This window comes from Syngnathus floridae, chromosome 13 (genome assembly GCF_059516105.1).
Source record: "Syngnathus floridae isolate MCC-2025c chromosome 13, RoL_Sflo_1.0, whole genome shotgun sequence".
In the NCBI taxonomy this organism is placed as follows: domain Eukaryota; kingdom Metazoa; phylum Chordata; class Actinopteri; order Syngnathiformes; family Syngnathidae; genus Syngnathus; species Syngnathus floridae.
Window position 1 is genome coordinate 13,783,535 of NC_142425.1, and position 24,216 is coordinate 13,807,750.

At 56.2% G+C, this 24,216-nt stretch overlaps 1 protein-coding gene across 4 annotated transcripts in view; it reads left to right on the forward strand.

Annotated features, from left to right (window-relative positions):
• Positions 1-24,216, forward strand: part of LOC148389070 (dnaJ homolog subfamily B member 6-B-like) — a 61,065-nt gene that overhangs the window by 26,971 nt on the left and 9,878 nt on the right. For 2 of the 4 annotated variants that reach the window (XM_088394382.1, XM_088394381.1), the window contains exons 1-13: positions 12,255-13,396; positions 13,468-13,551; positions 13,740-13,839; positions 14,669-14,794; positions 14,852-15,005; positions 15,077-18,931; positions 19,071-19,112; positions 19,193-19,633; positions 19,916-20,030; positions 20,131-21,410; positions 21,476-22,926; positions 23,574-23,643; positions 23,895-24,033. In XM_088394382.1, coding sequence (XP_088250508.1) covers positions 12,983-13,396; positions 13,468-13,551; positions 13,740-13,839; positions 14,669-14,794; positions 14,852-15,005; positions 15,077-15,185 — 987 coding nt within the window. In that variant the 5' untranslated portion in view covers positions 12,255-12,982 and the 3' untranslated portion in view covers positions 15,186-18,931; positions 19,071-19,112; positions 19,193-19,633; ... (3 more) ...; positions 23,574-23,643; positions 23,895-24,033. Of the gene's footprint in view, positions 1-12,254; positions 13,397-13,467; positions 13,552-13,739; positions 13,840-14,668; positions 14,795-14,851; positions 15,006-15,076; positions 18,932-19,070; positions 19,113-19,192; positions 19,634-19,915; positions 20,031-20,130; positions 21,411-21,475; positions 22,927-23,573; positions 23,644-23,894; positions 24,034-24,216 lie in introns of those variants that run through there. The other 2 variants (XM_088394383.1, XM_088394384.1) reach the window with 1 other exon arrangement.

The following is a 24,216-nucleotide window of genomic DNA, read 5'->3' on the forward strand; positions in this document are numbered from 1 at the left end:
CGCCTGGACGACGCCAGGACCGCCTAGGATGCACCTGAAAAAACGCCGGGACTGCCTTGAATGCGTCTTGTATGCGCCTGGACAACGCCGGGACTGCCTTGGATGCTGCTTGGATGCGCCTCGGATGCGCCTCTGATGCGCCTCTGATGCGCCTCTGATGCGCCTCTGATGCGCCTCTGATGCGCCTGTACGACACCAGGACCGCCTTGGATGTGTCTGGACGTTGCTGGGACCGTCTTGGATGTGCTTTTGATGTGCCTGGATCACGCCCGGACAGCGTTGGATGCGCCTTGGATGCCCCTGGACGACCCCAGGATTCCCTTGGATGAGGCTGGACGACTACGGGACTGTCAAGGATGCACCTTGGATGCGCCTGGACGACGCCGGGACTGCCTCGGATATGTCTTTGATATGCCTGGACTACGCCAGTACCACCGTGGATGCGCCTGAATGACTTCGGGCCTGCCTAGGATGTGCCTCGGATGCGTCATGGATGCGCCTGGACTATGGCAAGACAGCCTTGGATGCTCCTGGACGACGCAGGGACTTCCTTTGTTGCCCCTAGACGACACCGGGACCACCTCTGATGCACTTTGGATGCGCCTGATCGGCGCTAGGACAGTCTTGGATGTGCCTGGACGATGCTGGGATTGCCTTGGATGCGTCTAGTGACCTCTGGAACGCCTTGGATGTGCCTGGACAACGCCTGGACCGCCTTGCATGCGCCTGGACGATCCTGGGACCGCCTTGGTGGCGCCTGGACGACACTGGGACCACCTTGGATGGAATGAGCCTGGACGACGCCGGGATCACCTTGGATGAGGCTGGATGACTCAGGGACTGCCTTGGATGAGCCTGGATGAGGCAGGGACTGCCTTGGCTGCGCCTTGGCTGCGCCCTGGCTGCGGCTCGGCTGCGGCTCGGCTGCGGCTCGGCTGCGGCTCGGCTGCGGCTCGGCTGCGGCTGGGCTGCGGCTGGACTGCGGCTGAGCTGCGGCTCGGCTGCGGCTCGGCTGCGGCTCGGCTGCGGCTCGGCTGCGGCTCGGCTGCGGGTAACGCTTTGGACATGCCTCGGATGAACCTGGAAGACGCCGGGACTGCCTTGGATGCGCCTGGACGACGCCGGGACTTCTTTGGATGTGCCTTGGTTGCGCCTGGACGACGCCAGGACCGCCTAGGATGCACCTGAAAAACACTGGGACTGCTTTGAATGCGTCTTGTATGCGCCTGGACAACGCCGGGACTGCCTTGGATGCTGCTTGGATGCGCCTCTGATGCGCCTCTGATGCGCCTCTGATGCGCCTGTACGGCACCAGGACCGCCTTGGATGTGTCTGGACGAACCTGGAAGACACCCGGACTGCCTTGGATGCGCCTGGACGACGCCGCGACTTCTTTGGATGTGCCTTGGTTGCGCCTGGACGACGCCAGGACCGCCTAGGATGCACCTGAAAAACGCCGGGACTGCCTTGAATGCGTCTTGTATGCGCCTGGACAACGCCGGGACTGCCTTGGATGCTGCTTGGATGCGCCTCGGATGCGCCTCTGATGCGCCTCTGATGCGCCTCTGATGCGCCTGTACGACACCAGGACCGCCTTGGATGTGTCTGGACGTTGCTGGGACCGTCTTGGATGTGCTTTTGATGTGCCTGGATCACGCCGGGACAGCGTTGGATGTGCCTTGGATGCCCCTGGACGACCCCAGGATTCCCTTGGATGAGGCTGGACGACTACGGGACTGTCAAGGATGCACCTTGGATGCGCCTGGACGACGCCGGGACTGCCTCGGATATGTCTTTGCTATGCCTGGACTACGCTAGTACCACCGTGGATGCGCCTGGATGACTTCGGGACTGCCTAGGATGTGCCTCGGATGCGTCATGGATGCGCCTGGACTATGGCAAGACCGCCTTGGATGCTCCTGGACGACGCAGGGACTGCCTTTGTTGCCCCTAGACGACACCGGGACCACCTCTGATGCACTTTGGATGCGCCTGATCGGCGCTAGGACAGTCTTGGATGTGCCTGGACGATGCTGGGATTGCCTTGGATGCGTCTAGCGACCTCTGGAATGCCTTGGATGTGCCTGGACAACGCCTGGACCTCCTTGCATGCGCCTGGACGATCCTGGGACCGCCTTGGTGGCGCCTGGACGACACTGGGACCACCTTGGATGCGCGTGGACGATGCTGGGACTGCCTTTGATGCGCGTTTGATGCGCCTGTGCGACACCAGGACCGCCTTGAATGTGCCTGAACGACGCCGACATCGTCTTGGATGTGGTTTGAATGCGCCTGGACGACGCCTGGACCGCCTTGGTGGCGCCTGGACGACACTGGGACCACCTTGGATGGAATGAGCCTGGACGACGCCGGGATCACCTTGGATGAGGCTGGATGACTCAGGGACTGCCTTGGATGAGCCTGGATGAGGCAGGGACTACCTTGGCTGCGCCTTGGCTGCGGCTCGGCTGCGGCTCGGCTGCGGCTCGGCTGCGGCTGGGCTGCGGCTGGGCTGCGGCTGGGCTGCGGCTGGGCTGCGGCTGGACTGCGGCTCGGCTGCGGCTCGGCTGCGGCTCGGCTGCGGCTCGGCTGCGGCTCGGCTGCGGCTCGGCTGCGGCTCGGCTGCGGCTCGGCTGCGGGTAACGCCTTGGACATGCCTCGGATGAACCTGGAAGACGCCGGGACTGCCTTGGATGCGCCTGGACGACGCCGGGACTTCTTTGGATGTGCCTTGGTTGCGCCTGGACGACGCCAGGACCGCCTAGGATGCACCTGAAAAACACTGGGACTGCTTTGAATGCGTCTTGTATGCGCCTGGACAACGCCGGGACTGCCTTGGATGCTGCTTGGATGCGCCTCTGATGCGCCTCTGATGCGCCTCTGATGCGCCTCTGATGCGCCTGTACGGCACCAGGACCGCCTTGGATGTGTCTGGACGAACCTGGAAGACACCCGGACTGCCTTGGATGCGCCTGGACGACGCCGCGACTTCTTTGGATGTGCCTTGGTTGCGCCTGGACGACGCCAGGACCGCCTAGGATGCACCTGAAAAACGCCGGGACTGCCTTGAATGCGTCTTGTATGCGCCTGGACAACGCCGGGACTGCCTTGGATGCGTCTGGATCACGCCGTGACCTACTTGTATGCGCCTGGACGAAGCCGGGACTGCCTTAGATGTGCCTTGGATGCGCCTGGATGATGCAGTGACTGCCTGGCTGCGCCTTGGCTGCGGCTGGGCTGCGGCTCGGCTGCGGCTGGGCTGCGGCTGGGCTGCGGCTGGGCTGCGGCTCGGCTGGGCTGCGGCTGGGCTGCGGCTCGGCTGCGGCTCGGCTGCGGCTCGGCTGCGGCTCGGCTGCGGCTCGGCTGCTGGTAACGCCTTGGACATGCTTCGGATGAACCTGGAAGACACCGGGACTGCCTTGGATGCGCCTGGACGACACCAGGACTTCTTTGGATGTGCCTTGGTTGCGCCTGGACGACGCCAGGACCGCCTAGGATGCACCTGAAAAACGCCGGGACTGCCTTGAATGCGTCTTGTATGCGCCTGGACAACGCCGGGACTGCCTTGGATGCGCCTCAGATGCGCCTTGGATGCGCCTCTGATGCGCCTGTACGACACCAGGACCGCCTTGGATGCGTCTAGTTACCTCTGGAACGCCTTGGATGTGCCTGGACAACGCCTGGACCGTCTTGTATGCGCCTGGACGATCCTGGGACCGCCTTGGTGGCGCATGGACGACACCGGGACCACCATGGATGCGCGTAGACGATGCTGGGACTGCCTTTGATGCGCGTTTGATGCGCCTGTGCAACACCAGGACCGCCTTGAATGTGCCTGAACGACGCCGACATCGTCTTGGATGTGGCTTGGATGCGCCCGGACGACGCCTGGACCGCCTTGGAATGAGCCTGGACGACGCCGGGATCACCTTGGATGAGGCTGGATGACTCAGGGACTGCCTTGGATGAGCCTGGATGACGCCGCGACCGCCTTGGATAGGCCTGAAAGACGCCGTTATCACCTTGGATGCGCCTGGACAAAGCCGGGACTGCCTTGGATGCGTCTGGATCACGCCGTGACCGACTTGTATGCGCCTGGACGAAGCCGGGACTGCCTTAGATGTGCCTTGGATGCGCCTGGATGATGCAGGGACTGCCTGGCTGCGCCTTGGCTGCGCCTGGGCTGCGGCTGGGCTGCGGCTCGGCTGCGGCTGGGCTGCGGCTGGGCTGCGGCTGGGCTGCGGCTGGGCTGCGGCTCGGCTGCGGCTCGGCTGCGGCTCGGCTGCGGCTCGGCTGCGGCTCGGCTGCGGCTCGGCTGCGGCTCGGCTGCGGCTCGGCTGCGACTCGGCTGCGGCTCGGCTGCGGGTAACGCCTTGGACATGCTTCGGATGAACCTGGAAGACACCGGGACTGCCTTGGATGCGCCTGGACGACGCCAGGACTTCTTTGGATGTGCCTTGGTTGCGCCTGGACGACGCCAGGACCGCCTAGGATGCACCTGAAAAACGCCGGGACTGCTTTGAATGCGTCTTGTATGCGCCTGGACAACGCCGGGACTGCCTTGGATGCGCCTCGGATGCGCCTCGGATGCGCCTCTGATGCGCCTGTAGACACCAGGACCGCCTTGGATGTGTCTGGACGTTGCTGGGACCGTCTTGGATGTGCTTTTGATGTGCCTGGATGACGCCGGGACAGCGTTGGATGCACCTTGGATGCTCTGGACGACCCCAGGACTCCCTTGGATGAGGCTGGACCACTACGGGACTGTCAAGGATGCACCTTGGATGCGCCTGGACAAATCCGGGACTGCCTTGGATGCGTCTGGATCACGCTGTGACCTACTTGTATGCGCCTGGACGAAGCCGGGACTGCCTTAGATGTGCCTTGGATGCGCCTGGATGATGCAGGGACTGCCTGGCTGCGCCTTGGCTGCGGCTGGGCTGCGGCTGGGCTGCGGCTCGGCTGCGGCTGGGCTGCGGCTGGGCTGCGGCTGGGCTGCGGCTCGGCTGCGGCTCGGCTGCGGCTCGGCTGCGGCTCGGCTGCGGCTCGGCTGCGGGTAACGCCTTGGACATGCTTTGGATGAACCTGGAAGACACCGGGACTGCCTTGAATGCACCTGGACGACGCCAGGACTTCTTTGGATGTGCCTTTTTTGCGCCTGGACGACGCCAGGACCGCCTAGGATGCACCTGAAAAACGCCGGGACTGCCTTGAATGCGTCTTGTATGCGCCTGGACAACGCCGGGACTGCCTTGGATGCGCCTCGAATGCGCCTCGGATGCGCCTCTGATGCGCCTGTACGACATCAGGACCGCCTTGGATGTGTCTGGACGTTGCTGGGACCGTCTTGGATGTGCTTTTGATGTGCCTGGATCACGCCGGGACAGCGTTGGATGCGCCTTGGATGCTCTGGACGACCCCAGGACTCCCTTGGATGAGGCTGGACCACTACGGGACTGTCAAGGATGCACCTTGTATGCGCCTGGACGACGCCGGGACTGCCTCGGATATGTCTTTGATACGCCTGGACTACGCCAGTACCACCGTGGATGCGCCTGGATGACTTCGGGACTGCCTAGGATGTGCCTCGGATGCGTCATGGATGCGCCTGGACTATGGCAAGACCGCCTTGGATGCTCCTGGACGACTCAGGGACTGCCTTTGTCGCGCCTAGACGACACCGGGACCACCTCGGATGGACTTTGGATGCGCCTGATCGGCGCTGGGAAAGTCTTGGATGTGCCTGGACGATGCTGGGATTGCCTTGGATGCGTCTAGTTACCTCTGGAACGCCTTGGATGAGGCTGGATGACTCAGGGACTGCCTTGGATGAGCCTGGATGAGGCAGGGACTGCCTTGGCTGCGCCTTGGCTGCGGCTCGGCTGCGGCTCGGCTGCGGCTCGGCTGCGGCTCGGCTGCGGCTCGGCTGCGGCTGGGCTGCGGCTGGGCTGCGGCTCGGCTGCGGCTGGGCTGCGGCTGGGCTGCGGCTCGGCTGCGGCTCGGCTGCGGCTCGGCTGCGGCTCGGCTGCGGGTAACGCCTTGGACATGCCTCGGATGAACCTGGAAGACGCCGGGACTGCCTTGGATGCGCCTGGACGACGCCGGGACTTCTTTGGATGTGCCTTGGTTGCGCCTGGACGACGCCAGGACCGCCTAGGATGCACCTGAAAAACACTGGGACTGCCTTGAATGCGTCTTGTATGCGCCTGGACAACGCCGGGACTGCCTTGGATGCTGCTTGGATGCGCCTCTGATGCGCCTCTGATGCGCCTGTACGGCACCAGGACCGCCTTGGATGTGTCTGGACGAACCTGGAAGACACCTGGACTGCCTTGGATGCGCCTGGACGACGCCGCGACTTCTTTGGATGTGCCTTGGTTGCGCCTGGACGACGCCAGGACCGCCTAGGATGCACCTGAAAAACACTGGGACTGCCTTGAATGCGTCTTGTATGCGCCTGGACAACGCCGGGACTGCCTTGGATGCTGCTTGGATGCTGCTTGGATGCGCCTCTGATGCGCCTCTGATGCGCCTCTGATGCGCCTGTACGGCACCAGGACCGCCTTGGATGTGTCTGGACGAACCTGGAAGACACCCGGACTGCCTTGGATGCGCCTGGACGACGCCGCGACTTCTTTGGAAGTGCCTTGGTTGCGCCTGGACGACGCCAGGACCACCTAGGATGCACCTGAAAAACACTGGGACTGCCTTGAATGCGTCTTGTATGCGCCTGGACAACGCCGGGACTGCCTTGGATGCTGCTTGGATGCGCCTCTGATGCGCCTCTGATGCGCCTGTACGGCACCAGGACCGCCTTGGATGTGTCTGGACGAACCTGGAAGACACCCGGACTGCCTTGGATGCGCCTGGACGACGCCGCGACTTCTTTGGATGTGCCTTGGTTGCGCCTGGACGACGCCAGGACCGCCTAGGATGCACCTGAAAAAACGCCGGGACTGCCTTGAATGCGTCTTGTATGCGCCTGGACAACGCCGGGACTGCCTTGGATGCTGCTTGGATGCGCCTCGGATGCGCCTCTGATGCGCCTCTGATGCGCCTCTGATGCGCCTCTGATGCGCCTCTGATGCGCCTCTGATGCGCCTCTGATGCGCCTGTAGGACACCAGGACCGCCTTGGATGTGTCTGGACGTTGCTGGGACCGTCTTGGATGTGCTTTTGATGTGCCTGGATCACGCCGGGACAGCGTTGGATGCGCCTTGGATGCCCCTGGACGACCCCAGGATTCCCTTGGATGAGGCTGGACGACTACGGGACTGTCAAGGATGCACCTTGGATGCGCCTGGACGACGCCGGGACTGCCTCGGATATGTCTTTGATATGCCTGGACTACGCCAGTACCACCGTGGATGCGCCTGGATGACTTCGGGACTGCCTAGGATGTGCCTCGGATGCGTCATGGATGCGCCTGGACTATGGCAAGACCGCCTTGGATGCTCCTGGACGACGCAGGGACTTCCTTTGTTGCCCCTAGACGACACCGGGACCACCTCTGATGCACTTTGGATGCGCCTGATCGGCGCTAGGACAGTCTTGGATGTGCCTGGACGATGCTGGGATTGCCTTGGATGCGTCTAGTGACCTCTGGAACGCCTTGGATGTGCCTGGACAACGCCTGGACCGCCTTGCATGCGCCTGGACGATCCTGGGACGGCCTTGGTGGCGCCTGGACGACACTGGGACCACCTTGGATGGAATGAGCCTGGACGACGCCGGGATCACCTTGGATGAGGCTGGATGACTCAGGGACTGCCTTGGATGAGCCTGGATGAGGCAGGGACTGCCTTGGCTGCGCCTTGGCTGCGGCTCGGCTGCGGCTCGGCTGTGGCTCGGCTGCGGCTCGGCTGCGGCTCGGCTGCGGCTGGGCTGCGGCTGGGCTGCGGCTGGACTGCGGCTGGGCTGCGGCTCGGCTGCGGCTCGGCTGCGGCTCGGCTGCGGCTCGGCTGCGGCTCGGCTGCGGGTAACGCCTTGGACATGCCTCGGATGAACCTGGAAGACGCCGGGACTGCCTTGGATGCGCCTGGACGACGCCGCGACTTCTTTGGATGTGCCTTGGTTGCGCCTGGACGACGCCAGGACCGCCTAGGATGCACCTGAAAAACACTGGGACTGCCTTGAATGCGTCTTGTATGCGCCTGGACAACGCCGGGACTGCCTTGGATGCTGCTTGGATGCCCCTCTGATGCGCCTCTGATGCGCCTTTGATGCGCCTGTACGGCACCAGGACCGCTTTGGATGTGTCTGGACGAACCTGAAAGACACCCGGACTGCCTTGGATGCGCCTGGACGACGCCGCGACTTCTTTGGATGTGCCTTGGTTGCGCCTGGACGACGCCAGGACCGCCTAGGATGCACCTGAAAAAACGCCGGGACTGCCTTGAATGCGTCTTGTATGCGCCTGGACAACGCCGGGACTGCCTTGGATGCTGCTTGGATGCGCCTCGGATGCGCCTCTGATGCGCCTCTGATGCGCCTCTGATGCGCCTGTACGACACCAGGACTGCCTTGGATGTGTCTGGACGTTGCTGGGACCGTCTTGGATGTGCTTTTGATGTGCCTGGATCACGCCGGGACAGCGTTGGATGCGCCTTGGATGCCCCTGGACGACCCCAGGATTCCCTTGGATGAGGCTGGACGACTACGGGACTGTCAAGGATGCACCTTGGATGCGCCTGGACGACGCCGGGACTGCCTCGGATATGTCTTTGATATGCCTGGACTACGCCAGTACCACCGTGGATGCGCCTGGATGACTTCGGGACTGCCTAGGATGTGCCTCGGATGCGTCATGGATGCGCCTGGACTATGGCAAGACCGCCCTGGATGCTCCTGGACGACGCAGGGACTGCCTTTGTTGCCCCTAGACGACACCGGGACCACCTCTGATGCACTTTGGATGCGCCTGATCGGCGCTAGGACAGTCTTGGATGTGCCTGGACGATGCTGGGATTGCCTTGGATGCGTCTAGTGACCTCTGGAACGCCTTGGATGTGCCTGGACAAAGCCTGGACCGCCTTGCATGCGCCTGGACGATCCTGGGACCGCCTTGGTGGCGCCTGGACGACACTGGGACCACCTTGGATGGAATGAGCCTGGACGACGCCGGGATCACCTTGGATGAGGCTGGATGACTCAGGGACTGCCTTGGATGAGCCTGGATGAGGCAGGGACTGCCTTGGCTGCGCCTTGGCTGCGGCTCGGCTGCGGCTCGGCTGCGGCTCGGCTGCGGCTCGGCTGCGGCTCGGCTGCGGCTCGGCTGCGGGTAACGCCTTGGACATGCCTCGGATGAACCTGGAAGACGCCGGGACTGCCTTGGATGCGCCTGGACGACGCCGCGACTTCTTTGGATGTGCCTTGGTTGCGCCTGGACGACGCCAGGACCGCCTAGGATGCACCTGAAAAACACTGGGACTGCCTTGAATGCGTCTTGTATGCGCCTGGACAACGCCGGGACTGCCTTGGATGCTGCTTGGATGCCCCTCTGATGCGCCTCTGATGCGCCTTTGATGCGCCTGTACGGCACCAGGACCGCCTTGGATGTGTCTGGACGAACCTGGAAGACACCCGGACTGCCTTGGATGCGCCTGGACGACGCCGCGACTTCTTTGGATGTGCCTTGGTTGCGCCTGGACGACGCCAGGACCGCCTAGGATGCACCTGAAAAACGCCGGGACTGCCTTGAATGCGTCTTGTATGCGCCTGGACAACGCCGGGACTGCCTTGGATGCTGCTTGGATGCGCCTCGGATGCTCCTCTGATGCGCCTCTGATGCGCTGGAACGCCTTGGAAGTGCCTGGACAACGCCTGGACCGCCCTGCATGCGCCTGGACGATCCTGGGACCGCCTTGGTGGCGCCTGGACGACACTGGGACCATGGAATGAGCCTGGACGACGCCGGGATCACCTTGGATGAGGCTGGATGACTCAGGGACTGCCTTGGATGAGCCTGGATGAGGCAGGGACTGCCTTGGCTGCGCCTTGGCTGCGCCTTGGCTGCGCCTTGGCTGCGGCTCGGCTGCGGCTCGGCTGCGGCTCGGCTGCGGCTGGGCTGCGGCTGGGCTGCGGCTGGACTGCGGCTGGGCTGCAGCTCGGCTGCGGCTCGGCTGCGGCTCGGCTGCGGCTCGGCTGCGGCTCGGCTGCGGCTCGGCTGCGGCTCGGCTGCGGCTCGGCTGCGGGTAACGCCTTGGACATGCCTTGGATGAACCTGGAAGACGCCGGGACTGCCTTGGATGCGCCTGGACGACGCCGGGACTTCTTTGGATGTGCCTTGGTTGCGCCTGGACGACGCCAGGACCGTCTAGGATGCACCTGAAAAACACTGGGACTGCTTTGAATGCGTCTTGTATGCGCCTGGACAACGCCGGGACTGCCTTGGATGCTGCTTGGATGCGCCTCTGATGCGCCTCTGATGCGCCTCTGATGCGCCTGTACGGCACCAGGACCGCCTTGGATGTGTCTGGACGAACCTGGAAGACACCCGGACTGCCTTGGATGCGCCTGGACGACGCCGCGACTTCTTTGGATGTGCCTTGGTTGCGCCTGGACGACGCCAGGACCGCCTAGGATGCACCTGAAAAACGCCGGGACTGCCTTGAATGCGTCTTGTATGCGCCTGGACAACGCCGGGACTGCCTTGGATGCTGCTTGGATGCGCCTCGGATGCGCCTCTGATGCGCCTCTGATGCGCCTCTGATGCGCCTGTACGACACCAGGACCGCCTTGGATGTGTCTGGACGTTGCTGGGACCGTCTTGGATGTGCTTTTGATGTGCCTGGATCACGCCGGGACAGCGTTGGATGTGCCTTGGATGCCCCTGGACGACCCCAGGATTCCCTTGGATGAGGCTGGACGACTACGGGACTGTCAAGGATGCACCTTGGATGCGCCTGGACGACGCCGGGACTGCCTCGGATATGTCTTTGCTATGCCTGGACTACGCTAGTACCACCGTGGATGCGCCTGGATGACTTCGGGACTGCCTAGGATGTGCCTCGGATGCGTCTTGGATGCGCCTGGACTATGGCAAGACCGCCTTGGATGCTCCTGGACGACGCAGGGACTGCCTTTGTTGCCCCTAGACGACACCGGGACCACCTCTGATGCACTTTGGATGCGCCTGATCGGCGCTAGGACAGTCTTGGATGTGCCTGGACGATGCTGGGATTGCCTTGGATGCGTCTAGCGACCTCTGGAACGCCTTGGATGTGCCTGGACAACGCCTGGACCTCCTTGCATGCGCCTGGACGATCCTGGGACCGCCTTGGTGGCGCCTGGACGACACTGGGACCACCTTGGATGCGCGTGGACGATGCTGGGACTGCCTTTGATGCGCGTTTGATGCGCCTGTGCGACACCAGGACCGCCTTGAATGTGCCTGAACGACGCCGACATCGTCTTGGATGTGGTTTGAATGCGCCTGGACGACGCCTGGACCGCCTTGGTGGCGCCTGGACGACACTGGGACCACCTTGGATGGAATGAGCCTGGACGACGCCGGGATCACCTTGGATGAGGCTGGATGACTCAGGGACTGCCTTGGATGAGCCTGGATGAGGCAGGGACTACCTTGGCTGCGCCTTGGCTGCGGCTCGGCTGCGGCTCGGCTGCGGCTCGGCTGCGGCTCGGCTGCGGCTGGGCTGCGGCTGGGCTGCGGCTGGGCTGCGGCTGGGCTGCGGCTGGACTGCGGCTCGGCTGCGGCTCGGCTGCGGCTCGGCTGCGGCTCGGCTGCGGCTCGGCTGCGGCTCGGCTGCGGGTAACGCCTTGGACATGCCTCGGATGAACCTGGAAGACGCCGGGACTGCCTTGGATGCGCCTGGACGACGCCGGGACTTCTTTGGATGTGCCTTGGTTGCGCCTGGACGACGCCAGGACCGCCTAGGATGCACCTGAAAAACACTGGGACTGCTTTGAATGCGTCTTGTATGCGCCTGGACAACGCCGGGACTGCCTTGGATGCTGCTTGGATGCGCCTCTGATGCGCCTCTGATGCGCCTCTGATGCGCCTGTACGGCACCAGGACCGCCTTGGATGTGTCTGGACGAACCTGGAAGACACCCGGACTGCCTTGGATGCGCCTGGACGACGCCGCGACTTCTTTGGATGTGCCTAGGTTGCGCCTGGACGACGCCAGGACCGCCTAGGATGCACCTGAAAAACGCCGGGACTGCCTTGAATGCGTCTTGTATGCGCCTGGACAACGCCGGGACTGCCTTGGATGCTGCTTGGATGCGCCTCTGATGCGCCTCTGATGCGCCTCTGATGCGCCTCTGATGCGCCTGTACGGCACCAGGACCGCCTTGGATGTGTCTGGACGTTGCTGGGACCGTCTTGGATGTGCTTTTGATGTGCCTGGATGACGCCGGGAGAGCGTTGGATGCGCCTTGGATGCTCTGGACGACCCCAGGACTCCCTTGAATGAGGCTGGACCACTACGGGACTGTCAAGGATGCACCTTGGATGCGCCTGGACGACGCCGGGACTGCCTCGGATATGTCTTTGATACGCCTGGACTACGCCAGTACCACCGTGGATGCGCCTGGATGACTTCGGGACTGCCTAGGATGTGCCTCGGATGCGTCATGGATGCGCCTGGACTATGGCAAGACCCCCTTGGATGCTCCTGGACGACGCAGGGACTGCCTTTGTTGCGCCTAGACGACTCCGGGACCACCTCGGATGGACTTTGGATGCGCCTGATCGGCGCTGGGACAGTCTTGGATGTGCCTGGACGATGCTGGGATTGCCTTGGATGCGTCTAGTTACCTCTGGAACGCCTTGGATGAGGCTGGATGACTCAGGGACTGCCTTGGATGAGCCTGGATGATGCCGCGACCGCCTTGGATAGGCCTGAAAGACGCCGGTATCACCTTGGATGCGCCTGGACAAAGCCGGGACTGCCTTGGATGCGTCTGGATCACGCCGTGACCTACTTGTATGCGCCTGGACGAAGCCGGGACTGCCTTAGATGTGCCTTGGATGCGCCTGGATGATGCAGGGACTGCCTGGCTGCGCCTTGGCTGCGGCTGGGCTGCGGCTGGGCTGCGGCTCGGCTGCGGCTGGGCTGCGGCTGGGCTGCGGCTGGGCTGCGGCTGGGCTGCATGATGAGGCTGGACCACTACGGGACTGTCGAGGATGCACCTTGGATGCGCCTGGACGACGCCGGGACTGCCTGAGATATGTCTTTGATACGCCTGGACTACGCCAGTACCACCGTGGATGCGCCTGGATGACTTCGGGACTGCCTAGGATGTGCCTCGGATGCGTCATGGATGCGCCTGGACTATGGCAAGACCGCCTTGGAACAAGAACCCCGACAACAAGGTGGAGGCTTAGAAAAGGTTCAAAGAGCTGGCCGGAGCTTACGAGGTGCTCTCGGACGGTGAGAAAGACGTCCAAGCGAACGTGCCTAACGCATTGTTTGCTCCAACCTTTGCGTCTTTTTGCTCGTAGAAAACAAGAGGAATATTTATGACAAATATGGCAAACAAGGGCTGCCTGCGGCGGGAGGAGGCGGCGGCGGTGGCAGCGGAGGCGGTAAGGAGCTGAACACTGCCTCACTGTCCTTCAAGCAAATGATTGTGTTCACCTACTATATTCAGACACGTTTGACATTAAATTGACACACAATCACATTGTTTTAGTACAGACATACTATTATGCAAGAACATCAAAGAAATGGCTCAAATTGGTTGATTTTTTATTTATTTTTTTCTGTCGCGCAGGAGGCTATAACAATCACTTTGGCCACGGCTTCACATTCCGAAAGCCTGAGGATGTCTTCCGGGAATTCTTTGGCCGAGATCCCTTTGCGGATTTTTTTCGGTAAGTGGCCAAACATTTTTTTGGAAACAAACAGAAGCCATAAACTAAAGCCATAGACTAATCCGAGAGCAATCGGAGAATTATGTTTTAAAATTCCCCAAAAATTCCACCCTATTAAATTGGCTGAAAATAATGGAAGCAGCAGCAGCATCCATTTGATCCATGGATGGGACTTGATGGCTTTGGCAGCCTTCCCAACTCAACTCTGGGACCTGTTGTGAGGATGCTGCCAAAGTATCTCCTCTGGATGGAGCGCCATTTCATTTGCCTTGGCTTCAAATCATCCGGCTGATGATGTCACAAGCTGCGTGGAGGGAGGTAGGGAGTCTGCCGCATGAGGGAGGGGCCGCCTCCTTCGCATGTGCGCTGGACGGCAGAGCAGAGCAGAGCCCAGCTCTAAATATGGAGCTGAATGCGAGCATCGACATCATCCGGCTGGAATGCTGTCCAAAATAGCCACCCGGAGTCGAGTGCATGGGGAGGAAAAAAAAACCTAAGCCAAAAAAATCATGTTTGACGTGTTAAGAAGAACACATGTTGGATGTGTAGAGAAGAAATGACTCCTAAAATCAACTCATCTGCATACATTTTGGAGCAGTTGAAAGTGGGATGTCTCTGGCGCCCTCCAAAGGGAGCACACAGTTAATACAGCTGTTCGCAGGTCTTTTTAGTTTTGAGAGGTCGACCGCGTGTCTTTCGGCTTCAATTTGTGTGCCTTGTTTCGTTGAAAACTAGCTGAATTCCAAATCTCCAAATATGAACACTACTGTATATCAAATTTGAAAAGAACACCAAAGAGTTTGTCACGTGACTTTTGTTTGGTTTTCAGACAACGACCCTTTTGACGACTTTATCGGGCACAATTGCCACTTGGGGGCTCCCCGTTCCCGAACAAGAGGCTGCGGCGGCGGCGGTGGCGGTCTCTTTGATTTCAGGGGCTTGTCATTTAACTCAGGTGCGTATATCCCAATGGCAGAATCCCTTTGAATGTTTTAATGTCCATTGTGCCAAGGTTTTAACGCATTCGGCGACATGGGCAGCGCCAACGGCGGCTTTGCCTCCTTCTCGTCGTCGTTTGGCGGTGGCGGCGGAGGAGGAATGGGCAACTTTAAATCCGTGTCCACTTCGACAAAGTTCATCAACGGCAAAAAAATCACCACCAAGCGGTACGTATTCCCTCTTGTTTTTTTTGCATCACTTGGTGCGCCGCGAGCCCAAACGGCGTGCTGGTGTACAGGACGGTGGAGAACGGACAGGAGCGCGTGGAGGTGGAGGAGGACGGCCAGCTCAAGTCGCTAACGGTTAACGGTGAGGAGCAAGACAGACTAAGACTGGATAACAAGTAAAGTTTGCTTTAGCAGCTGCAAAAAAAGCCGTGCCACTCAGCCGTGTATTTATTGCAGCCGTATTTCCATATTCTGTGACGTATATTTCGATCCCGTACGGCCCGATGACATTGTTGGCATGTCGAAAGCTTCAACACATTAAGTCAAGGTTGGGCAACCTGTGGTGGGTGGGGTACTTACATCTACGGGGGGGGAACCCAAAAGCCAAGCCTCCCCACAAATGGTTCCTCAGCGCTGTCTTAAGTCTTCTAACGGCACCTTGCTAACCCGTTAGCCGACATCATGTAGCGTGTGATGAATGAACATGTGACTAACGTTACATTTGGTTTTTCATGATAAACACAGCGCATGTTGAAATTCCGCTAGTACCTGGAACTCCGTTGATTAACACCAGGACCAGAATGTTCAATAAAACTTCATTTTATGTTTGCGTTGTCGCGAGTTGCACTGTGTGTGTGTTTTCTTACTTCTCACTCTTTGGTTTTGTCTGACACATTGCTTGAAACCTATTTGCCAAAACGACACTCATTGTTTGGTTCTAATGCTCATCATCGTGAGTGAGTGAGTGAGTGAGTGAGTGAGTGAGTGAGTGAGTGAGTGGGTGAGTGGGTGAGTGGGTGAGTGGGTGAGTGGGTGAGTGAGTGAGTGAGTGAGTGAGTGAGTGAGTGGGTTAGTGGGTGTGTGCACAACATAACTCATTTGGTTATCTCACTCGAGGTGACTCACCTTCACCGCTTGGCCACAACTTTGACTGCCTGCTCTTTCTATCCCACCCAGCAGCCACTTTATTAGGTACACGGCAGACAGCTGTCCAACAATCTAGTTGTAAATCAATTTGCGAATGAATCACTTGTCAGTTGAGTAGTTGTCCACCTCAATACTCCATTGTTCAAGTAAAAAGTGCTCGCCCGTACCACTGAAATAGTAAGACTACATAGTCAGTCAAAGTAAATGAGCACAACTCAATGCAGGCAGTATTTTCAGTAACATTCGTTGTACTATTGCTTCTTTTGAATTGATGCTTCTGTTTATTTCTTCTTTTGGATGACAATCCTCAATAACCTACATGGAATCTTTTTTTTTTTTACTTTAATGTGATAATGCAATTTTGCTAATGCTTCCAAATAAACTTAAAACTTTTGTTAAATTTGGAATTTTATAAAGTTATCTTAAAACAGTCTCTGATCTGTGGCTCGCCATTCATTCAACAATCTGGACTAATTGTATTGACAATTGGCATCATAAAACATTTGAAGATGTATTCACTTCCACCACTGGCACTTTTCACTTTCACTAAGCTTTGTCCCTAATGAAGTGGCCTGTGATTAGGGACACCTCATGGACACTTCAATAGGTACACTACACGAGGTAAAAAAATGAATGAAAAATGAATTGTTTGAATATGCATCCGCTTATACAAAGCGATGTTCAAATTCTAAGAGCACAACAGGGTAAGTGCTCACACGTGGGATCGAACCAAGTTCCTACCGAGCAAGAGCCCGTGTCACTAACCAGTCAACTATTTCGACCCATCAGACTTTGGCCGTCCGCACTCTTTTGTACTAGTCATGTGCATTCCAGCTAAGAACTGCAGCTTTAGAATTAGTTCGCTCAAAAGATTTGTTCAAAAGAATCGTTCACCGAATCGTTCGCTACACTTTATTATTTTTTTTTTTTTTTTACCTAGTACCTAATAACAGGCCACTTTATTATTTATTGAAAATGGTGGCGTACCTAATGGAGTGTCCATGTGATTCCCTCGTTAAGCGCACCTGCGTGAAAAGTTTTTGGTCACTTTCACGTTCCGCAGGAGCTAAAACTTTTCACGCAGGTGCGCTTAACGAGGGAACCACACGGACACTCCATTAGGTACACCGCCATTTTCAAGTGTACCTAAACACAGGCCACTTTATGAGGGAAATATCATGGTCAAAGGTCACAGGTGTCAAGCTCTAGTCCTCGGGGCCGCGTTCCAACATGTTTCCCAAGATTCCCTCGTTAGGTGCAGGTGCGTGAAAAGTCGTGTCAGTCGTATCATTGTGTGTGTGTGTGTTAAAAGTCCCAAAAGTCCCAATGATCATCGTCACACACACATCTGGGTGTGGTGAAATTTGTCCTCTGCATTTAACCCATCCCCATGTGATTTTAATCCATCCCCTGGGGGAGAGGGGAGCAGTGAGCAGTAGCGGTGCCGCGCTCGGGAATCATTTGGTGATCTAACCCCCCAATTCCAACCCTTAATGCTGAGTGTCAAGCAGGGAGGCAATGGGTCCCATTTTTATAGTCTTTGGTATGACCCGGCCGGGGTTTGAACCCACAACCTTCCAGTCTCAGGGCGGACACTCTACTACTAGGCCACTGAGCTGGTGTGTGTGTATCACTACTGCAGTGTAGTGTTGGCTCGTGAGTGAACGATGGGTTCAAAAGAACGAATGTTTTCAGTGAACGAGAGTGAACGAAAAGATCTAAAGATCTTTGTAGCCATGAGGGAAAAGCTTGTTTGGACCCGTTTGAAAATCATTGATTTGATATGACTCAAGAATTGTCTCTGTGCAACGGTGTGGTGTTTCTTAGCAACTGACTTGAAAATGAGTCCACGGGCGCACTGCAACGGCGGCAGGCAGAATTTTTGCAAGAACAATTCATTTTAGGATGAACTCTCGATACAAATATTTTCATTTGATTGAAGGCAATGGGGTTAACCACTCGACCAGAGCTCTTGCTAGGGTTAGGGTTAGGGTTTGTGTTAGGCTTGCTCTCGCTTTTGCTGTGCTTAGGGTTAGGCTTGCTTATGCAACCAAATCACCTCAGTTGTTTATCACGTCCTCTGATATTTTTGAACTTACCGTAATTTTCGGACTGTAAGTCGCACCGGAGTATAAGTGAGCAGCAGGGGGGGGCCCCATTTCAACCCCTTCCACTGAGTGCCAAGCAGGGAAGAAATGGGTACCATTGTTATAGTCACTGGTATGACTCGGCAGGGGTTTGAACCCACCACCTCCCAGTCTCAGGGCGGACACTCTCCTCTTAGGCCACTGAGCTGGTAAACACTTGTGTCGTAGTATAACACTTATAGTCGTTTTTAAATAACGTGTATACCTATATACGCCTAAATATTGTTATCCAATATATCTACTGCAATTTCACATTAGATTGCTGGTTTGAAATTTGCTTTTGATATTATTATTTTTAATAAACATTTATGTTAAAACGTGTCTGGCGTCTTATTCCTTGTTTTTATATTCGCCAATTAAAACATAAAAATCTGACATTTTATATGACAATATGTGTAGGTACACTACACGAGGTTAAAAAAAAAGAGAATAAATAAATAAAGGGTTAATTGCACAACAAAAGCACGTTTACAAATATACAATACAAATATACTCGATACAAATATTTTCATTTGATTGAAGGCAATGGCGTTAACCGGTCGACCAGAGCCTGCTCGGGAACCAAAGGAGATTTGGTCATATTGATAGGGTATCCTCCATCCAAACATGTTCGGTGTTGAAAGTTTCAACGGATAGTCCGAAGCAAGCCTTTCCACAGTAGTCACCATGACAGGCGACCACCTGGTGGCGTCAGTGTGCCGAGCGCCGTTGGACGATCAGGAGAAGAAGATTTGAATCGACGGATGTGACGTCAGGTCTTTAGGTCGATTGAAGGCAGGTGTGCTCGCTCAAGGGGAGTTTTCTTATGGAGGTGCCACCGAGCGCGTGGCGGCGCGGCGGACGGTTACTCAGGTAAGCGAGCATGCTAGCAAATGTTTGTCGTCTCCTGCCGTTTTTCACGACGGACGCCGTCCGTGTTTGTTGCACGATTGGCACGCTTTGTTGCCTTTTCTCACAAGCCTTTTTTATTTCTTTATTTTGTTTGTCGCAGGATTGTCGTACTCTCGTGACTCACGCGACGGTGGGCCTGGAGGTAAATTGTAGGCCGGAGGCCATTTAGCCCGTGAGCAAATGTTTGCACTTTCTTACGATGCCATTTTTTATTTCTTGCAGGATTTTCGCTGTCTAGGGAGTGCACGCCACAATCGACTTTGCGTCGCGTCGTTGCGCGTTTTGGTCGTTTTGCCGCTACGGTATTTCAAATGTCTTTTCGCGGGTGTTTTTTTTAATAATGCTGGCCAGCATTTTTTCATTCGTTTGTTAAAAGTTCGTAAATGACGCCGGCGATAAGCTCGTGTTTGTCTGACTATAGGAAATGTTAGTTTGACTCTAGTTAACTGAACACTTTTTTATTATTTTATATCATGCGTGTGCCATTTCCGTGTTATGCAAACTGATAAATGTAACGAATTTAAGTCATGTCCAAATCAGAGCAAATCCATTCAAAGATGGCGCCCGCCCGCTCTCGTTCCGTCACGCAACAAACAATTGCGCGGGTTATTTTTTCCCGTTTTGGACGCCGCCAACCTGGATCATCCATCTGTCCAATGTGAGGTGAGTTGCAGATGATGAAATTAAAATATGAATTATAATCTTTAATAATTCTTGTAATTTACCACAATGTAATGATTATATATTTTTTCAAATGTAAAACTCTCCTTAGAATGTATAAAATTAAAACATTAACTATAATTTTGATCAATTATCATAACTTACTGCAATATAATATTTTTTTCTCAAATGTAAAACTCCTAGTATGTATAATTGTTGGTAAAAAAAAATCATGCCATTGGCACTCTACTCAATGTCTATTTTTGTTTTGCTTGTCTTTTGTAGCACTAAAAAAGGCTGCCCAGCCAGCATCCTTCTATAAAAAGCAAGCAGGAGGCTCTTGAAGGAGCCCTTTCAGTGATGTTGAGGACACTAAGGAGGAAGAGTAGCCCTAAATCAGGTGAAAACCTGTTTTTGTCAAGTTTCAGCTTCCCAACACACAATGGTTGTCGAGTTTTAGCGTCCCAGCACACAATTAATGTCTGTCTGTGTTTTTGTAGGCTGCAAGAGGAGCCGAATGGGATAAGTAATTCCACATGAAAAGGCGCAATGGCCTATCCAAAGGCGCAATGGCCTATCCAAAGGCGCAATGGCCTATCCAAAGGCGCCATGGCCTATCCAAAGGCGCAATGGCCTATCCAGAGGCGCCATGGCCTATCCAAAGGAGCCATGGCCTATCCAAAGGAGCCACGGCCTATCCAAAGGAGCCACGGCCTATCCAAAGGAGCCACGGCCTATCCAAAGGAGCCACGGCCTATCCAAAGGAGCCACGGCCTATCCAAAGGAGCCACGGCCTATCCAAAGGAGCCACGGCCTATCCAAAGGAGCCACGGCCTATCCAAAGGAGCCACGGCCTATCCAAAGGAGCCACGGCCTATCCAAAGGAGCCACGGCCTATCCAAAGGAGCAATGCCCTATCCAAAAGAGCAATGCCCTATCCAAAAGAGCAATGCCCTATCCAAAAGAGCAATGCCCTATCCAAAAGAGCAATGCTATATCAAGTCAAGAATCAAGCAGCACGCTGCAAAAGTCGACGTGTGCGGATCATGTGCCCAGGAGGGGGCAGTGTGGTTGCCTTTGGTTATGGGTGCACGACGGAAAGGTTGCAGGTGTGGACAGTGTTTGGGGTCTGACGGTTGGTCTTGCTTAAGAGGTTGTGGCTTATCTGGATCCAGCGGTGTCTTGTGCTTGGTTGCCATTAACGGCTCACTTAGGGGAGGACGTTGTGACTTGCATGGAGACAAAACTGAACTTTGACGCGGAGCCCAATGTCCAAGCTTGCCATATGACTTGTACCATTTTGTGTCTTTTTCTAACCTGCCACTGTCGTGCTCGCTGCGTTCTTTGTTCTCCCCCATCGGTGTAGGGCGGCGCTGGAGCGAGCCGATCCCGAATGTCCAATTTTGCAATTTGACTTGTACCATTTTGTCTTTTTCTAACCTGCCACTGTTGCATTTGATCTAACCCTAACCTACCACCACTGTGGTACTTGCGTTCTTTGTTCTCCCCTAGGTGTAGGACAGCATTGGACGGTAACATTTTGTCTTCTTCTAACCTACCGCTGTCGTGCTTGATCTCAGCTGTGTGTCCTTTGTTCTCTAGGTGTAGGGGGCGGTGTTTGGGCGAGCCGGTCCACGAGGAAGACGTAATGATGCGAGCAGCGCCCAACTCATTGCGTGTTCTGCCATTTGCAGGCCGGACGCAAAAGGGGGGGGGGGGGGGCGCACGGCCCGATCCGACCGGGCGACGCTCACCAATAGTAGCTAGCCGCTGTGCTCAAGTAAGCAAGTGACCGACAACTTGGGGTGCTCTTTGAGTTTCTAACATTTGTTTCTGTTTCTGCAGATGGCGACCGGGATGTGACACGATCTGATCAGAGGTGAACGGAGCGCTGTGGCATCGCTCTGAAGTCGCCGACTTCTGAGGGAGACCCGCTTCCCTGGAGGCGTCGACCTGCGCAGCTTCAACGTGTGAAATGGATTTTATTAATTTTTTTTTTTTTTTAATAACACCAGCGGTGTCCCAATGTCTGTTTGAGGGCTGCATACTGAAACAAATTCAGAATTCTTTGACACCAATTACTTCAATCAATCAATCACGAAATGTTGCCATTGACATTTTGTGCTACAAAGCAGTGTTGCGTTCATTCATGTGGTGCGTTGATCAAGTTGCCCCGAGGCTGCCATTTGGACACCAATGGTGACGTGTGTAGGGCTGCACATGTATTGGAAAACTGCCATATGGTGGTCTAGGTTATTGACATGCACTTTAAGACAGCAAAGATTTGTTTTTTCATGTCTCAAATGAAACATGTTTTCTTGCCTAAGTATTTGTAATGAGTTAAGACGATAAGTCATTGATGTAAGTTAAAGTTAACTCATCTAACTGATCTCATTGCGATCAAATAGTTAACCTCCATCCAAGAATTTTGCACAACTTGCCTCAATGCAGTGGTCTGGCCCAATACTGCCATATCATTGGTTTTCCAAAATGTTGTGCAGCCCTCATTGAGTGCCTAACGCACAGCGACGGCAAGCGCAAGCGACCGCGCAGCGACGGCAAGCGCAAGCGACCGCGCAAGCGACGGCAAGCGCAAGCGACCGCGCAAGCGACGGCAAGCGCAAGCGACCGCGCAAGCGACGGCAAGCGCAAGCGACCGCGCAAGCGACGGCAAGCGCAAGCGACCGCGCAAGCGACGGCAAGCGCAAGCGACCGCGCAAGCGACGGCAAGCGCAAGCGACGGCAAGCGCAAGCGACGGCAAGCGCAAGCGACGGCGCAGCGAGACTTTTGTGCTTGTCTTGCAAGGTGGAAGAGACGATGTATGAAACGAAGAGCTGGTGGACGGAGGCCACCAGACCCGCGATTGGTGAGCGGGTTGCAAAGGAAGGAATCACCCAAAGAAAGGAGTCGCTAAGTGTTGAAGAGGAGCCTGATGCATGACTGGCCAAGGCTGGCCAGAGGCGGTGACATGGCAATCCAATCTGCAAGCGTAGTGTACACACTTGTTGGTTTTAATTTGATTTCCTTATTTTTCTGCCTTTCAGCTGGCAGTGGATGGGGCGAGCGCCAGCCTGCACCGAGAGGGACTGGGCTGCACCCACAAGACCAAGGAGGGGGCAGGTAATGAGTACGTTGACAGAAGTAAACCGCATGCAACTGAGTGCCGTTTGTCTTTTTGAGCTTGTGCGAGGCGAAAGACGAGTCCAACACCGGCCGGAGCAGACCCGGACCTTGGCCCGTGACGAGCGGCCCACACGAGACTGATGGGTGCAGATGCAGCCAGCGTTTCGGGGGAGTATGACTTTGTTTTTTCTTTTGTGCTTTCCCTACCCCTGTCTGTTTGAATAGGGTAACTAGTAGCACGCACGGGCATTTGGGTTGCTGTGACCCTCTAGATACGAATCGGCAAAGTAGACACCCCCTGCCCCCCTCCCTCCCTCTCTCGCTCTCTTTCTCCAACGCGCCCGGCAGTACCTGCATGGCCTGGTGCACTCAGGGTGGAACGTGGCTATACCTTGCCCTTTGTGGAATACCAGGGTATAATGTCTGCCAGACTGGGTCCCAGTGTCGTCGACGGTGTCGAGGACAAGGAGATTCTCCGTGACGCTCTCCGTGACGTCACGTTTTCCTCTTTTTTTTCCCCACTCGGGGCCAAGCCAGCTCTACTCAGGGGGAACTGGCCGGTTGCGCTTAAGTGCGCACCAAAGCCTCTTATCTCCTCTCGCTCTCTCCCTCCCTCCCTCCTTCCCTCCCTCCCTTTTTGTAAGGGGTTAAACATTTCATAACCCGGATCGCTCCAATGCGGGAGGGCCGTATGAGACATGCGCCAGCCCGTGCGTGCCGCTAGTTACCTGATTCAAACTTACCTTAGTCAAGGTTGGGGGGGGTGGTGCTAGTGAAAATGTTCCCCTTGCAAAAACCACCACAATGTCTGCCTTTCAGGATTGCTGGGGCACTGGATCTGATGAGTGCCTGCACAGAGAGGGACTGGACAGGACCGCGAGACCAGAGGGTAATAATAAAAAACTTCATTTGTAGAGCACCTTTCATACAAGAAATGCAGCTCAAAGCACTTTACAACAAAGAAAGAAATTATTGAATTCTTCATATAGGAACAGACATAAAAAGAAAACAAAAACATTCATGTGTACATACGCTATTAATAAAGGGAGCTTAAAATAGGAGCACGCTTTAATAGACAGGTAATGAGTACGTCCACAGAAGTGAACCGCGTGCAACAGAGTGCCGTTTTTCTTTTTGCAGTGGCACGAGGCGGAGGATGAGTCCAAACGTCGAATGCCGGCCGGGGGGGAGCCAACCTTCGCCCGTGATGAGCGGCCGACACGAGACGGACGGGTGCGGATGCGGCGAGGGCAAAGCGCCCAGCCAGCATTTAAGGAGAGTATGACTGCGTTTTTTCTTTTGTCCTTTCTTTCCTTCCCTCCCTCCCTCCACTTTTTCACTGGGTGTGCACACTGGCTATCTGCATGATGCCGCTTTCTTTCTCTCTCAGCGCCGCGTCATTTTGCAATATTGTTGTTTTACTGTTGTTTTTTTAATCATGAAATGAACTGTTTGTACTGTA